The sequence below is a fragment of the Drosophila albomicans genome, chromosome 2R, assembly GCF_009650485.2.
Source record: "Drosophila albomicans strain 15112-1751.03 chromosome 2R, ASM965048v2, whole genome shotgun sequence".
NCBI lineage: Eukaryota > Metazoa > Arthropoda > Insecta > Diptera > Drosophilidae > Drosophila > Drosophila albomicans.
The window spans coordinates 2,566,810-2,584,804 of NC_047631.2; the positions used below are offsets into that span (position 1 = coordinate 2,566,810).

Sequence of the window (17,995 nt, forward strand, 5' to 3'; positions counted from 1 at the left end):
AAAATTGTGCAAGTTCTTAAGAAATACTTTTGTATGACAATCTGGTATATTGTGCCGTCTATAGTGGTATTATATCGATATACCGAATATACAATTTGGCACACTCGACTGTAACTTTCTTACTTGTTTTTATTAAGTCCATTTCTCTGGCGCTTAAAATAGCTACTACGTTCACAATATTTTTTATTTACAAAAAGTATGGAGAGAATTCGCTTTTACAAATCAATAAAAATATCTCAATTTTTACTTAAATCAAAAAAAAAAAAATATATTTAAAAATGTTGTTTGCTTATATTTTTTTGAGGTGTAAAACTAGGACATTGTTTTTCATAGATTTCGTAAAAGATAACCAGACTATGTAATCTTCTTTTTTTTACTTATACTAAAACATTAGAGAATTGACTATTTACATTTAGAAAATAATGTCGATTTAAGAGAAAATTGTAATTGCTTTATAGCATGGGAGGATTTAGTATTAAGAAAACACACTCGCTGTGCTTCTGTGCTCCGTATTCACACACTCTCGTAAAAGGACGATTACTTCCGCCATTTTCTATGATGAATTGCTACTTTTGGTTAGCACACATATACCAATACACAGGCTCACTCACACACAGACAGTAAAGAGAAGATGCGCAGGCATCCATTCAGATGCACGGGACAGGCTGCTAACGATACAGATCCACATACACACACCCATATTCGTATACTTTTTCGAGTCGAGTTGAGTATATACGGCAAGGCAGAAGACTATGTATGCTGTAGATACACATTTATACAGTCGACGACGGCGTTGACAGCGCCAACGCCAGCAGAAAAAGCGCAGGGCAAAAAAGACTTGCCTAGCTGAGAATGTAAAGCAGGTGAAGTTGAGCCAAGCTGCGCAGCCTTGCTCTTGCCCTTGATGTTGTAGTTGTAGTTGTAGTTGTTGTTATTGCTATTGCTGTAGGTGTAGCTGGCAGCAATTGGTGGCAAAACACTGAAAGGACACAGGAAGTGCACTTTGCCAGCGCACATTTGCACACACCCATATAGAGAGTAACAGGACACCTTGCCGTCATTGGGGTGCTTTCGCCGCTTATTTATGCCTGGCAATCATAAAGCGCGCCCCACACACACACACACACACACACACATACACTCACACGCTCACACACTGTATTGGTGTGTCTGGCCTAAAGGGAGAGTGCAGGTTATGGCTTTCTATAACTCAGGTTCTGCTCTCGTGCTGCTGACTCTTTCTGGCCAACACAAACAGACGCTGGTCCGTCTCTTCATCGGGTTGTGTCTGCTCCTGATGTATTCCATACAAATTGCAAGTTTTAGTGCTTTTATTTTTCTGCACTTGCCGGCAAAAGAATCATCCATCAATGGCATTACTACGGCAAGGACAGCAGCCAGCAGCCAGCAGCCTGAGAGGCCAGAAGCAGACGCAATTATGAATGCTTTTTGAGTGCTGCTGACGTTTTTGTGTCGCATTCGCATACGTAGACGCACCCAATGCTCAATATAGATGGTGGCAGGACACTCCAAACACCCCAAATCAACCCCCACTAGTGAAATTTTGTAAATTTTTCGTTTGCAAAACAAAAGAGCAGACAAAAAATAAAATTCTTTTGCCGGTTTTTCAAAAGTAGGCAGACTCTTATGGCTCTTTTACTCCGGCTCTCTCTCTCTCTCTCTCTTTCTCTGACATGCATGTCCTCTCTGTCGCTCTCCCAGCTTAACACACACACATACAATCTCTTTCTCTCTCTCTCTCTCTGTTCATGTCTGCACTGGAACTACGCAGAGTAATAGCATAAAATATTGTTGTCCTTGAACAATTTACTTTTATTTTATTTTTATTGCCTATATTGCGGGGCTCTGCTCAGGTCCTAACCCCAGACTCTGCTGCTGGCTGCATATCTACATATATGTGTATGTGTATGAATGGGTTTGTTTTGGTGTCTGCATTGTTGTTGTCGTGACGCGTTTTTGGCTTCATTAAATTTATGTTGCAACCAACCGTGGCCCGTCATCTAGAGAGTGCCCCTTCCCTCCTCCCGCATCTTTATCGTGTATGCCAATGTTTTGGGCCTAGTTGCACGTGCCGCGTTGCCGTAAAACAGATCGTAAAAGTTTATTACTTGCGGCTTTTTGTGTGTGTGCGAGCGAGTGTATGTTTGTGAGTGTGCATGTGCTGTTACTGTGTTGTCATTGTTGCTACTGCCGCCGTGTCGCTGTCAGCTGTCAAATTGAATTTGTTTATATTGCCAACAGCAGCAACAACAGCAGAGATGCCGGTGTCGAGGTCGTCACTGCCGCCAGTCAGCTCCAACAGGTTTCATTTTCACTTGCCGGAAATCATTGCGTCATGCTGATATTTTGTATTTTAACGCCCGAACGAATGGTTGCGCCCCGCCCCCATTCGGGGCCAGTCCGCATCCGCATCCGCGTCCATGGCGGGGGCGCGGGCTGTCATGCTCAGGCTTTTGTGTTTAGGCTGCAAAGTCGATTTTTGTTGGTTTAGGTCAGTTAGTTTTTGGCTTTGACAGCTCAAAGTCGAGGTCAACCTTTGTATGCCCATCATCAGTTGGCTTGTCTGTGTCCTGTCTGTATGTGTCCTCGTCTGTTATGTCTGACTACGTATGTGTGTGTGTGGGTGTGTCTGTGTGGTAATATTTATGTGCCCACCAGTTGAGATGCACCCCACTACCCAAACTGACGCGCCCTTGTCAGTGACCAAATATAAAAAATCGATTTTATTATAGCAGTTTGTCTGTCATTCTATATAGATTTTCTGTCATCTGCGATATTTGAGGTAGTGTGATTTAAGTCGTGCCTTTGACAGGCTTAAATTTTGACTGCTCCAATTGTTTTCTATAGATACGCCATTTTAAAGGCTCGCATTTAATACTGAACGTTTTTGTATAATGAAAAAAACATTTAAGATGATGCGCCCTAATACAATAAGTAAATTTGCTTCTGACTTCGAATTTTTACATGTTGCTAGAAAAGTCAACCGCTGTCAATACAATTAACTAAAATCTAAATAAATAATGTATTTTTTTATTTGATTGATTAAATTAATATACACAATAAGAATTATAAAATTACAAATTTTGTTGGTGGTAAACGTTTTAGGTTATTTTTGTATTTTTATACCCGTTCCCATAGGGTGGAAGGGTATTATAACTTTGTACCGGTAGGAAATGTATGTAACAGGTAGAAGGAGGCATCTCCGACACTATAAAGTATATATATTCTTGATCAGAGTCAACAGCCGAGACGATTTAGTCACGTCCATCTGTGTGTCCGCCGGTCTGTCAGAGACTATAAGAGATAGAGCTATAATTTTTCGACAGTATTTGTTAAAGGTAAAACAACTGTAAACCTTGTTTTTGAAGACCTTTTTTGTGATTTAATGAATGAAATTTAAAACCATATATTTCTAAACATATATTTATATATATATTGCTCCCGCACTTTACGTGTTTCGCTAGAAGACCTCCGCGGCACGCAGCAGAAGTTGTGTATATTTAAACCTACCGGACGGAAAAAATATCTTTATTTAAATCGGAATATTTGAAAAAAAATCGATTTTTTTTAACTGTACAGTGGTGTTATCCTTAAAAAATCAAATTAAAAATAAAGGATTCAATACTTATAAATAAAATAAAGATACATCCATTCATAACATTTTATATTTTACCGAATAGGGTATTATAAGAAATGTATGTAAATTCGTCAGCACGAATTTGTTTTATATTTTTGCCACGCCCACAACTGAATTTTCAGGATGCATCAAGACTATGTTATAGTTGTTTGTACCGTGTATCGCTTATGTTTGCTATTCGATTTTTTTGATGATAACTATATTTTATGAAAACTATAAGTGCAAATTATTGCTCTATATAGACATTGTTATATGGTCTCAGCTGTTGGCGCTGATCAAGATTTTATACATATGTATGTATGTATGTATAATTAATAGGGTCGGAGATGACACTTTCTGCCTGTACATTTGCTGTAGGCACAAGATTATAACACCCTTCGACACTATGGGTTGCGGGTATAAAAACGCTTGCTGTTGTCGGGTCACAATTACTTTGGTTATACTTTAAATTGAATGTAGTATATCAATAAAGTATATTTTAGTGCTTTCCAGTTTATTTAATTGGTATATTTTATGAATAGTAAATTGCTGGTTTTCTATTATGGAAATAGGTATCTTACAGTCAGGCGCACCCGAATGTAGTTTTCTTGCTTGTAAGTTTGTTTTTGTGCAAAAGCGGTATATAACATACGTCATGTTTTAATTGAATTCAAACTCTCAGTATGGGATTCTCATTTAGCATATTCTGTAGCGAAATTGTGTTAGAAAAGAAAATTCATGGAATTTAAATTACCGTACTAAAGTTGTTAAGTTTAAATTATTTAATAAACACATTCATAACATCAACAATTAAAAATATACTATATGATAAGGAGTGAGTTCAGCAGCATTAAATTAAATAATTTTTTTAAAGCAAGTATACCGAGCAATAGATATTTTTTATAAATTATAGAGGGTATGAAACTTTGTCAAAGCTAACGTATATCAACATAGAGAGCCGAAAGCTTTTAAAAGCTCGCTCTATGTTCTATTATAAATTCAATTATCGCATCATTTTTGCTTCAGTAGCCAAAATGTTGTCAAGACATCTGAATCGAGAGAGAAAGATCTGCGCCCAGATACTACAAATTCAAAGGGCGTTGTCTGCAAAAGTAGGTAATAATTATTGGAATTGCGATGAGCATATGAATTTATAATTGTATATAATTTTCAGAGCGCTGGAGACTTGACTTCAAAATATTTAGAAGAGTCTAAACCTTACTCGGAAATACCTGGTCCCACTAAATTTAATTTCATACGATCTTTTCTACCGGGTGGTAAGTGTGCTTTTAACTCAGCAAAGTTTCTTCATATAAATGTTTTATTCTCTCTCTATCTCTCTCTCTCTCTCTCTTTGATAAGGCCGCTATAAGAATGTGCCGGTTCATGAAATGTTTTTGGATCTCAGCAGTCGCTATGGGAATATTTTTCGTATGCCTAGTGTGAGTGGAACTGACATTGTGATTACTTTGAATCCGGTGGACTATGAGACAGTTTTCCGCAATGAGGGACAGTGGCCCTACAGACGGAGTTTTGCCACCTTCGAGTATTACAAAAAGGTTCATCGGCGCGATATTTTCGAGGGTGCTGATGGACTAACTTCTGGGTAAACAAAATGTTTAATTCTTTTGAGTCTTCTAATAAGATTTAAATGAATAGAAATGGACCGGCCTGGGGTAAGATGCGAACGGCTGTCAATCCAATTCTATTGCAGCCCCGAAATGCCAAGTTATATGTGAATAATCTTGTTCAGGTCAATGATGAGTTTTTGGAGCGGTAAGCAAGGTGCCAGCAACTAATACTATTGATCAGTCGAGCAACCTTTATTATTACACGAAACAGTATACGAGCCATACGAGATCCAGTAACTCAAGAAATGCCAGCTGATTTTGTAGAGGAAATTCGCCGTTTAATTTTGGAGTCCATTGGATTTGTGTCGCTCAATACTCGCCTAGGTTTTCTCGGTGAGAATCGGGATAGCGAGGAGGTGATTCGTTTTATCAAGGCATTGGAAAATATTCTGGAATTGGGTTTTATTTTGGATATGTTGCCTCCAATTTGGAAGTATCTGCCAGAACCTAATTTTAAAAAACTCATGCGTTCGTTGGACACCATCACTGACATAGCAAATGGACACATTCAGCGAGCCCTGCAGCGTGTAGAGGAGAATGCCAAGGCGGGTCGTATAAGCCTCGAGCCAGGTATGGAGATGAGCATACTCGAAAAACTGTTGCGTGTCGATCGTCAGACGGCAGTTATTATTGCATTGGATTTATTTTTTGCTGGTGCAGACCCTGTAAGTATTTTCTCTGAATTTTCTAGAAAAGCGCTAAAAAAGTTTTCAATTTCATTTTAGACCTTGGTGTCTCTGTGCGGCATTTTGTTGATGTTAGCTAAGAATCCCGCTAAACAATCCCGCTTATTAGAGGAGATCAAAGGCGTACTGCCGGACAAGCATTCGCAATGGACCATAGAATCCACATCAAATTTACCTTATCTACGTGCTTGCATCAAGGAGGGCATTCGCATGTATCCCATTGGACCTGGCACCTTGCGTCGAGTGCCAACTGACGTTGTTTTGAGTGGATACCGAGTTGTGGCTGGCACGGATGTGGGTATGGCGTCCAACTACCAGATGGCAAACATGGAACAGTATGTTCCACGCGTTCGCGAGTTTCTGCCCGAGCGTTGGCTGCGTGACGAATCTAGCTCAAACCTAGTGGGTGACACGTCCACTCCCTTTATGTATTTACCATTTGGCTTCGGACCACGAGCTTGTGCTGGCAAGCGCATTGTTGACATGATGCTGGAGATTGCAGTTGCCAGGCTGGTGCGCAACTTTGAAATTGGCTTCGACTATCCCATAGAGAATGCTTTTAAGGCGGAATTCTTTGTAAAACCTAACATACCATTTATGTTCAAGTTTGTTGAACGTTCTGTGTAATCCAAGCTTACGATCTGGCAAAGTTAAGTAAAGCTATTTAAAGTGGTCCTTGCCGGGTCGTGTGTATTATGGGTATAAGTAGTCTCTGTAACAACAATAGTAAACAACAATAGTAACTACTACTTGATTCAATTGATTTCGGTTTTGGCTTGCAAGAATTGTGACATCTACTGCGAGTATGTGAAGAACACTTGTCATTGCTTGGAATGGCGCTAGCACTTGAGTGTCCTTGGATGTACTTGACATGACAGTCCATTATTAGTCAAGTTTATATTTCTAATCTGCGTGGTTGTCTGAAAGATGTATGAAATAATAATGAAATATGAAACAAGTATCAAGTCATTTATTCATACAAAGAATGTGTAAAACATCATTGGAGCTTAAATGGTCCAATCTTTTTTAATCCAATACACATAATGTGTTCATTTATCTAGTCTATATGTATTGTATAATCATCCTAATTTCAATATATTAATATATTAGTAATTGTGCTGATTACATAATCTGCCTTCACAGAAAAATTTGCATATCTCACATTGGTTGTTTTTAAAAATACCCATATGATAGTAATCACACAAACTTTTCCATAGCAAATTATTTATATACAAAATGTTGCATATTTTTAGGCTGACTCAGAATCCGGAGCTATAACTACCAAATTTAGCTTTCTACCTATATTTTCAACCTCAAAGTTTAAGAAATTGAAAGAATTTTAACAAAATTAATTATTTAATAATGTTGTTTATTTTTATATTATATACTACATTTGAATTTGCAGATTGAATATGGGGACGATCACTACTTTCTGGAGCATACTTTCAGGCTGTGTTTTAAATTTAAAATGTACTCGCATTTTGAAAATATAAGTTGTATTGTTTAAATGGAGATGGAGACAGCTTTATAAGGCACATCATATATTAAATGAACAATATTATCTTCCCATCATTAAAATAGTTCTTCCAAAAAACATATTTTATATAAACAATACACACCACGTATAAGAGTAGTTGGTTAAAGCCTTTGCTGTTTAAAGTTTCGAAAATGTGGCTCTCTGTGGATGTTGAGAGAAGTTCATTGAATTGTTTTGCTTTTTGCACTTCGTTATCGGAAAAACAAATAAAAGCACTAGCATAAATAATGCAAAAGTATTCATTTTGACATCGAATAGACAAACTTGCATTGCCCATCCATGTTTTCTATTTCTTGCCACCTTTTACGTTTTCCAGCTTCTTCTGTGCTCTTTTTTATTCTGGTGTTATTGGTGTTGTTGCTGCTGATGTACTTGGGCGGAACTTGGACAGTCGAGGGTCTTATCTGTGTGAGCTGCTGCTGGTCTCGTATGTCCTTCATTTTATGTTACTTTCCGTTGGAGTCGTCTTGTGCATTATTAAAACTATTTTCTCCAATGGCGCCAGGACTGGTGAACCTCCATCGTAGCCTCTTTTTTCCTTTCTATAAGAGCGGCAGCACTTGAAATGTCAATGCTGGCCTTTGCAGTGCATAAAGTTTTATCGTGGCCGGCACGGCACAAGTCGTCGAGGCGACGCGGCGGGTAGAGGTGATGCTCCAAGAGGATGGCAGACAAACAAAATGAATGGAATTCATTATTGGATGGAGAAGTGACTCTTTAAAGCTGCTGTTGAATTGAAAATGCATGTCAAATTTCACATACAAATCACGGACCAAACCTAGAAGCAGCAATAGCAAATTTTATAGCCAGCTTTTGGGCTTGTTGGTGCTTGGCATGCATTTGCACTTTATGACATGTAGCCCCCATAAACTGAGCAATTAGACATGTCCGACTCGCACACATGCTCGCATGTAAATATATCCATACATATGTGTATGTAGCTTGCAGTAACATCTTGACAATCGGAATTTGGCTTTCCCATTGAACTTTGACCGGCCATCAGGCACGTTGTATTGCTCTAGCCTGTGACATGACATGGTCCTTCATTGCAGTGCTGCCAATTTGCGAGTGAGCAACAACAGCAAGAATAGCATCAACAGCAACAGAACGGGCGTGGCAAACAGACCACGTCTAATGATGGCATACATAACCTACCTATCGTTGCCGCCTGTCGCTTGCCTTCTGCCTCCTGCCTCTTGCCTCTTGCCTCATGCCACTGTGTGCTTGTCCTATGCTGGCTGCTCACGCCTACGTTCAGCGTCTCGTCCTGGCCATGCTTCACCCACAGACCCAGCCATAGCCACAACTACTGCTACAGCTATTGCTATTGCTAGTGGTCCCTTGCAAGTGTCATGTCAAAACGCACTCGGTTTGCTTGTCAATTTCGCAGTTGGGCGTGGTTGTGCATGGGCACGAGCATGACTTGAGCCCCATTGCAAGGCATTAGCATGTAAAGGCAAAATTTAAAGCAAAAAAAAACAAAAATAGAGAAAAGAAAAACAGTACTGCAACACAGAACAATCATCAGGCAGAAGCACAGACGAGCCCCATCCTCTTTTGCCACACCCGGCCCGCCTGCCTGCCTGCGACCCGCCCTGACAGGCTTTCATGATTAATGGTTGTCAATGGCATGCTGTTGTTGTTATTTGTGCGGCTGTGTCCTGAGTCCTAAAGTCGCCTGCATATAAAAAGTAATTTTGTTATTTTAAGAAAGCACCCAGCAGTACAAATCTCCCTTCTTTTTTTTTCTTTCCGTCTTCGGGAGGAAATTGATTCAGCGGCGCACTTTTTCCAGATCGTTTCCACAGGAATTCCCCGAACTGGCTGGCAGTCGCGCAATTTCGCAACCTTTAGCACCCCGTCAAGATACTCTCGCACTCTTTCCATTCAGGCTTGTGTTAATGGCATTGGCAATGGGATATCAGAGAGAGGAGGAAACAAATTTAATTTATTATTTTGAAAAGCAAAGCATTTCTAATCGAATTGTATTTTAAATACGCCACGCATACCAAATTGAAAAATTGAAAAATTGTCCCCGATTGTATTACGCTTATTGACGTTATTGTTGTTGTTCCTATCGCTTGGCTATTTGATTGTTTGTGCAGGGTGTATTGGGAGGGGAAATTGTGGTTATCAGATTGTTAACATCAATGATGTGCTACCATTCTGACACTAGAACAGTTTTTATTCTTCTTCATAATGGAGTAATCGAGACATATTTTCATTGACTTCAATATAAATTCTAAGTTTTCTATGCATTAACTAGGTTTCGAATATTAAAATATACAGAAGTTAACAACATTGATTTTATAAATAAAAAAAAAAACAAGTAAGAGTTTGCTATTTTTATTATTTATTGTTTATAAGTATTTTTATCAAAATGAAACGAGACATTTGTCAATTTCAATACAATGACTTTATTAACAATGTAATATTCCTTAGTGAGTTATAACATAAAATAAAACTTATGGGCTCAATCCGCATGTTTCCCTTAAATTGTCTGGTATTCTTAAAAAAATAAATCGATGTTCTTACATCATTAACCAATTAAGACTATATTTTTTTTTGAACAAATATGAAAATTATGATGACTATTCTAAAAACTGTTCTTCTTTCATAAAAACTAAATTAAAGATTTTTAAATATTTGTCCAATTTAATTTAGATAACAAACTGGGAAAGCAGGTTTATGAAGACTGCAATCGAGATGGGAAAGAACGCTACATGGTCTTCGCCCTAATTGTGCCCTGCTACATTTCATGACTTTGTCCCTTTGCAGCCTCTCGTTCCTTATTCGCAGTGCCTTTTGCTGCATACAAAGTTGGACGAAACAATGGAGAATCGTCTTGCTGGGACATATACGGTGGCATTATTGTTATGTGAATGTGACGACTTTTTAACTTCCGTTACGCTGATGTGTTTCCGTTTCCTGTTTTATTCGGAACTCTTGCTCGTTTTGTTGTTGCCTTTTTTTTTTTTAGCGATGTCACTGACGAAAATGTAGCATGGATAATTTCAGCAACAGCACAAACAGCCTGACGATTTTATGCCAAGTTGATATGCAGTGGCTTTTCTTTAGATATAACTGTACTCTGTTGTAAGTATTTATATATTTGTGTATATACTTACATATGTATTTTGTATTTTCTGACGTGCATCCTCAATTTCCTTTTTATATTATTTTAATTTTATGTTATTGTTATGACACAATGAAAATAAAATTGAATTGACACTGAAGTGCCTGCCCCCCATTCAACGTGAGACTCTCAACAATGTCTGATTGGTTGTGTGTGTGTGTGTGTGTGTGTGTGTGTGAACGCCGGTTGGCTGTGACATTTTTATTGCCCGGTCACAGGATATTCAAATGGGCCATAAGTGTGGTTAAAGCGCTTCGCTCGCTTGACTAAATCTCAATCACAGTTTACACATTTTGCCAAAAGAACTTTCAATTTTCGATGCTGCCAGCTGACGCCGTGACCTATTCAGTCAGCAAGAGACCCTTCCTGTAACCCCGATCCAGTTCCCGTTCTTGGGTTGTGACAATCTTATTTGTCGCGCAGGTTCAAAACAATATCATAAAGTAATTTATATGCCAGGACTTGGTCTCGGGGTGTGGGCGTGGCTCTGATGATATATGGGTGAAATGACTTTTTAATGACAACGACGACAACGGCAGCTTGTACAAATTACAGACATAGAGATGTGGAAGCTGCAGAGAAGAGAAGCGAGAGACTGCACCACTGTAGATGAGATATAGCAAAGAGAGAGAGAGAGAAAGAGTTTATGATTGACCTAACCGCCTTACATCCAGTGTTAATTTTGATTGTCTTGGAGGCTGCTTTGATAAATGGGTCACACGTTCGAGTACGAGGTCTCTAATAGATGGCTGTTATGACTGCGGCGAGTTCATCAAAAGCAAAGAGCAGTCAGTGACCGCGCTTTAAGGCCCACCCATTGACCATGCCTTTTGCCCATTGATTGGCATGAGATTTTTCTTTTAAAATATTCATTTAGTATGGACATGCACATCGCCAGGGTGAGGGAACTGATGACGATAGAATCATTAGCAGTGAGTAGAGAGGAAGCTCGCAAATCCGATGGCTGCGACTATAGGACAACGGACTATAGGACAACGCGACAAGGGCAACTCTGACTTCTGTTTCAACTGCGATTGCGACTGCGACTGCGACTCTGATACTGATGCTGACTCTGAGAGCGAGTGCGAGTCTGTGGCTGCGGCTGTTGTGTTGGCTTTGCGCAGATAAGAGAATTGTCCTGTCAACTGGAATGATATATGCGCCAGCGCATTCAAATTGGGCTAACAGACGAACTCCCGCTCCCCCTCTCCACACAGAGCCAACGAGCTGGCCACGAATTGGTAAATGGCAACGGGCAACGGGCAATGGAATTGGAGGAGAATTCTCTAGCTGCCTCCAAACCGGCGGATGTGTTTTTCTCGCACATCAGCGTGCGTTTCCTATGGCATAACGTTAAAAGTCACCCACAACCCCTTTCTCCTTTCTGCTTTCCCCTTTTACCACACCCATCGCCACCAATCTGCACTCACTCTGGGCTCCTTTTATGGAATTGCGTTGCGGATTTTTCTTGTTTTTATTTTATATTTTTTTGAGCGGGTTTGTCGAGTTGAAAAATTGGTGTGAAAATTCAAAAGGAGTTGCAATTGTTTGTGTGAGGGTGTTGCGAAATTACTTCGTGTGTAAAATTATGCGAGTTGCGTACCGAGTGCAAAAAAAAGTATAAAGAAAAAATGAAAAAGAAAAAACCGGAGCAAAAAGGTGTGCGCATATTCATGCACGTAGTTGATAGAGGTGCTGGGGTTGTCGAATGACGACGCGTGTAAAGAGGCGAGGAGGAACAGGACAAGTGAGGAGTGTCTCATTCCGCTATTGCTTGGCATCTCACTTTTATTGCATTTCAACACTTGCGAATGCGCGCATGCAAAATGTCTTATAATAAATGTAATAAATAAAAATGTGAGTTGAAATGTGACAGTTTTTGCAAAAAAGCCGCGAACACAGGTCTGAAATGAAGCTATGTGAATGAGATGTTGCTGGATATGTATGAATGTGGAAAAGGATGCGGATGCGGATACGGATAGGGATGGGGATGTGATGGGTAACTGTAAACCAGTTCTCTTGCCATTGGAGACTTATAAGTTATAAACGAGGCTCAGATGGAAGTGTACGTATATTGCTTTGCATTCTATATAGGTAATTTCCAAATTTTAGCCATGATGCAAATCAGTTATCCTTCTGGTTAAGAGTTAACTAGCTCTTAAATTATATAAAATGTAAATATTTGAGTCCTTGATTCTATATTCAGAGGACTTAACACCCGGACTCACTTGCTTATAATTTCGCTTTATATTGGAAGAAATATTAAATATTCCTATTTTTTTTATATTTGATGTATAATTACTTAATAATTTTAGAATGGGACCAATAACACTCTAAATAAACAGATCGATCAAGAACAAGTACAACAAGGAGTGTCTCTTAGCCCTTACTGATTTAGTGCGCAATAGTTAGGTCGACTCTTTAGTTAGAGAGGATAAAAATAGCGTATACAGGTGTATTTAGATTGCCAAAAGTATTCCTTTATCATACATCAAAAACTATGTTGGTGTACCTGTAATAATTTCTCATCATAAGAAAATGTTATAAAAAACACATACTTTTAGCCGCATTATTTTTTATGTTCCATATTTTCGGTTGATTTGTTTTCACCTTTGGTATTAACCTATTTTCTGCATGAGTTTGTTTACTTGTGTACCCATAAACAGCTGTTTGACTTTGGTGTAAGCAATTGCATTGTCAAATCGCATCACTCAAGCAGATGCACTTAGCATGAACTAAGCGTCGCCTTTTATCCAGTACATATTATTATTTAGTCCAAGTGCAACTTCTTCAATGATGTAGTTTCTTGATGCAGTTCTATGATGCAAATGTTTACAACAAAACTGCATCACGCAATTAGCAGGTAAGAACAAGTAAGAAAGTGACTGTGATATACCCGCTACCCATTTAGAATAAAAGCAAAATATTGCGGTTTTATTCTCAAAATATACCAAAATTTATGCTACAAAATTACTATACCAAACGGTATTGTTTATCGATATAGTATCACATTCAAAATATTCCATAGATATTCCATTCATAAATAAATGAAATTCTCTGTTTAAATAATAAATTTATGACAGATATATCGAATAAAACTTTTGGATAATATATTTTAACATTTGCAATAAAATAATAATTTAAAATAACTATAATTATAATTCGCTTAAGATTATAGCTTGATTAAGATTAATACGTAAAACAAAATAAACTGTTACGAATTGCGTAACTTCGAAAGTTTGTTGAGAAGCGAAGAAATACCCCGTACTATTTGGTGGCCTCTCTCACTATAAACTCTTCGTGCTGTCAAATTTGTCAAACTGCACAGTACGAGTAATGAAAGCAACAAAACCAACAACATAATTGTGCAGCAATCATTGAGGCAAACAGCAACTGAAAAAATGGCACAGACATCAAAATCGTTTAATGCAAAATCAGCAGAAAATTTTCAACGCTGCGAAAAGCAGCGTCATCAGTTACAAGACAGCAACAACAACAAACGGATATGAGAGAACAACGACAATGAAATAATTGACGCCATTGATGCCAGTTGTGGTATGGCATGGGATCCTGTAGCAGTAGGTGGACCAAAGCAAGGCGCAGTAAAGCAAAGCTCATCTGAGGCTGTGTACAGTCCGCAACAACATTCTTTGAGAATTGAGCTCATTATGGCATCACGAGTACCACACCACGCCCCCATTAGTGTAAAAAGCAAGCCCACGCCCCCCAGTGCAAAGGCATGTGCGAGCCATACCCAAAAGTCAAGGCAAGTATCAGAGTCACGGTCGGACACAAGGCGGGCACTTAGGGAGAGAAGAGCACAAGCCTTAGAGGGCGGGCTGTGAGCCGTGGCCCGTGGACCGTCAAAATGGGCGGGACGCCATTACCCAGATACTCGCACAGTGGCTGTCTAACGATTTCAAAGATGAGAAACTACAAGCCTGTGTTAGATTCTCCATGCGATTGCCAATTGCGTAGGGCAAAATGGGGTATAGCGACTTTATTATTATATATAGAGCGGCTGATCCAGAAAACGTACTAATAATTATCACACCTTTTAAAGCCGAAAAAAGCGCGTGAATATTATTTAATATTTCGACTAGATCTTTTCTTTCATATCCTATACACATATTAGGTCTTCGGAAATGAATTTCATTTACCAGTAATTTAATGAATTTTTATTTCTATATATGTAGGCAGCGATAAACAAATTTAGATGTATATAAAATATTTTTAATGAGAAACAAAGGGTATTTGCCTCTTAAGCAGTCAGAACTAGGCCATTCTTGGTTGGTCCGGAAGTGTACGAGATTTTTGTATGCGACAGCGAAATGAGCGCCAAAAATGTTGCTTAGGCAGGCGATTGATGCCACAATCCATTTGAATGTTGCTGAGGAGGTGCCACAGGCAACGGGGAAAGGGGAAAGGGGGAGGGGAAGGTACAAGGCTTATCGACGAGGGATACCCGCTGTTGTCGCAGCTACTATTCGAAAAACAAGTTGCCAGCTAGCTCTTTGGGGCGTTCAGGTTGAATAAATGGGTGTAAAGGGCAAACGAAATGATTAATTGCTCTGAGCTTTGATCGTCTGCATGTACACAGCAGTAGCAGCAGCAGCAACAGTAACAACAACAACAACAATGAGGGAGGGTTGAGACAGTGAAAGGGTATGTTCAACAAAGTGTGCAAAGGATGTGAATGTGAATGTGGATGAGAGGTTGCAAATGTAGATGTAGTTGATGTTCATGTAGATGTGCAGAAGCTGTAGCTTTGGTCTCAGGAACTCCGGCGTTATAACAGCACGACTTTGCTTCCGTTTGAATAAACAAACACGGAAATGTAACCCTTGAATTTGCCAGCAGCAGCGGGAGAGGCAGGACTCCCAGGATCACCAACAACAACAGCGACACATCTGAACATGACCAGGACAGGCAACTATTGCTGACCAAGTGGCCAGCGGCAAGGCAGCAAATACTGCATCTACTTCCACTCCACTCTTCTCATTCACATTGGAGAAGCAAGGCTAAGGCAAAGTATCACTCAACAACAAAGCGCCGAGCGTCGCGCTTTATCCTTCAAAATCCTCTAATGAGAAGGGTTGAGCATTTGCTGTGGTCGCTGCTGTGTCTGATAACGTGGCCAGTGCTGGCCAAGTTCCGACGAACGGATAAAAGGATAATGCGGGTCTACTCATTCCTCTCTCTCTCTCTCTCTCTCTTTCTCTCTAGGATTGCAAGCGAGTGTAATGTACCATGCCAGGATGGGCATGATAGTCATTTGGCCGACTCGTCGTTTGTTTGTTTGTTTTAAAATTACATAAAAATTGCTGTGTATTTAAAAAAAGGATTTTAAGGATCAAGCTGTCGAGGTCGAGTAATATAATAGCGCACATTCTACTTTCATTTTTTTCAGCTGGCATCATAAAGTAGTTGGAGTCAGGTTTCTGAGCTTCCTTAAAGGCAAAAAAGGCAAAAATTTAATGAAAAACGTTGCGCCCATAAACATTAAGAAATTTTAGTCCGCTTTTGGTTGCTCTCCACTGCGTGCTACTTTCTGGCCACGCCCCATGCTTACTACGACCCGACGATAAGCAGACAAATCGCTGAGAAAAATACGCAATTTAAATGCATAACACACACAGGACATGCCTAATGCCAATAATAGAAAAGGAAATCCCGTCACAAATCCTCCGATGGCAACGTTCCGAGTATGAGAAAAAAATGATGTAGCTATATGGAATACACACACTCAAACACACATGTACACATGCAGGAGGGCCGTATGTGAGTAAAAGACGTTAGAAAATATAGAAAGTAATCGGCCGACACGGCCTCGTCCTGGCAACCACCTTTGGCGACATTTTGTTGCAGATTAAGTTCTATTCGCACATGGCTGACTTGAAATACGATACACACTCGCATCGCATCATATCTCGGTATATATGTATGCGTGTGTCTCTCTGTGTGTGTGTATGTATGTCTCTATGTGTGTGCCTGTGTGCGTCTCAAAGTAATTGGGACATCCTGTGAGCATATAAAGTGGATATAAAGTAGCAAAAATCGGCCTCAGGGCACAACGTCGCACCGGTTCTGGCATTTTTATGCGTTCAAATGTCGTCGTGCTTCATCCGATTCCCCTTCCTTTTTCACATCCACATCCGCATCCACATCCATATCCCATCCTCATCCTCACTCCCATCTCCACCAACTCTCACCCTAGGCAGAAACATACTAGGCCAAGCCTGTCGGTTTGTTGGAATTATTACAATTTCATGCTTCTTTTTTATTTGTTGTCGCGTGAAGCTTATGATTTCTGATATATGACGTGGGGCCAAGTTCAAGTTGCAGCTTTCCTTGAAATATATTAATACATTTTTGTACTTCTGTGTGTTAGTGTATTATTGAAAAAGTATCAAAGTTAAGACTTCACAAACTTACAAATCTAACAATTGTTTCTACGTGAAATGTTCTGTTTTGATGAAGTTGTGTTTGGGGTTAGTAGGGTAAAGTATTTTTATATTATGAATTAATTTAAAATTAAATGTATTGAACTTATTCGTTTTTTTTAATATTAAGTTTATTGTATTGAGACTTTTAAATTGTAAATTAAACAGAAACATATTAGATTGTTTATCATATACAAAATTATGCCAAAGTGCATAGCACACTTGTACTTATTTCATGGATTCTAACTAAGAGACACAATTTTTAGTTTTATATAAAACCTTTCTCTAAATCTAATTTAGATATTTATTAAATACAGTGCAGTAAAATAAAATTTATTTTAATTACTAAAAGTATAATCTAATTTTTAATGGACAAATATATACCAAAAGGTAACTTTGGTATAACCTTATTTCGTTAAATTCAATATATACCATAAATACCAAATCACAACTACAACACGTTTTCGATTTCTAAAAGTTTTTTTTTTTCGAGATTTCAAGGTTTTCAAATATATATAAAAACTAGAGTTTATTTTGAAATTTCCGCTTCCATTCAATACAAGCTTTATCTCCGTGCACCAACAAATGGTTATATCATATCATAAATAAATTTATTATTTTATGTAATATGCATTTAGTTGATATAATTTAGAACACATACTCAATACATATTTCTGTTAAGTTTTATTAATTGCTTTAGAAGCCAAATTTTGAAATACTTTTTATAAACATATTAAATAGATCCGAATTATGTATAGTTGAAGGGTTCACTTCCCTGTTACCGCACCGCATTTACTTCGGCACCATGTTAGCTTACAGTGAAGCTTAATGCCAATATTATTTGTTGTTGCTGTTGTTGTTTATATTGACGATGCTGGTGGTGATGTTTTCATTGCAGCAAATGCAGCCAGCATGCGAGCGATTG

The 17,995-nt window shown here is 38.8% G+C and overlaps 1 protein-coding gene and 2 long non-coding RNA genes across 3 annotated transcripts; 1 reads left to right on the forward strand and 2 right to left on the reverse strand.

Moving 5' to 3' along the window:
* Positions 1 to 4,671: 4,671 nt before the first annotated feature.
* LOC117575778 (probable cytochrome P450 12e1, mitochondrial) lies at positions 4,672 to 6,719 on the forward strand. Its single transcript, XM_034260145.2, has 6 exons — positions 4,672 to 4,749; positions 4,812 to 4,914; positions 5,000 to 5,243; positions 5,297 to 5,413; positions 5,480 to 5,933; positions 5,994 to 6,719. The coding sequence occupies exons 1-6, from the start codon at positions 4,672 to 4,674 to the stop codon at positions 6,579 to 6,581; spliced, it is 1,584 nt and encodes a 527-aa protein (XP_034116036.1). The 3' UTR covers positions 6,582 to 6,719.
* Positions 6,720 to 7,349: 630 nt separating this feature from the next.
* Positions 7,350 to 9,484, reverse strand: LOC127566029 (uncharacterized). The gene is made up of 3 exons (XR_007955367.1): positions 8,998 to 9,484; positions 8,647 to 8,913; positions 7,350 to 8,545 (listed from the first exon to the last, which is right to left on the reverse strand). It is a non-coding gene; the product is annotated as an uncharacterized LOC127566029 (long non-coding RNA).
* Positions 9,485 to 16,777: 7,293 nt separating this feature from the next.
* LOC127565871 (uncharacterized) lies at positions 16,778 to 17,161 on the reverse strand. Its single transcript, XR_007955268.1, has 2 exons — positions 17,063 to 17,161; positions 16,778 to 17,007 (listed from the first exon to the last, which is right to left on the reverse strand). It is a non-coding gene; the product is annotated as an uncharacterized LOC127565871 (long non-coding RNA).
* Positions 17,162 to 17,995: the final 834 nt, after the last annotated feature.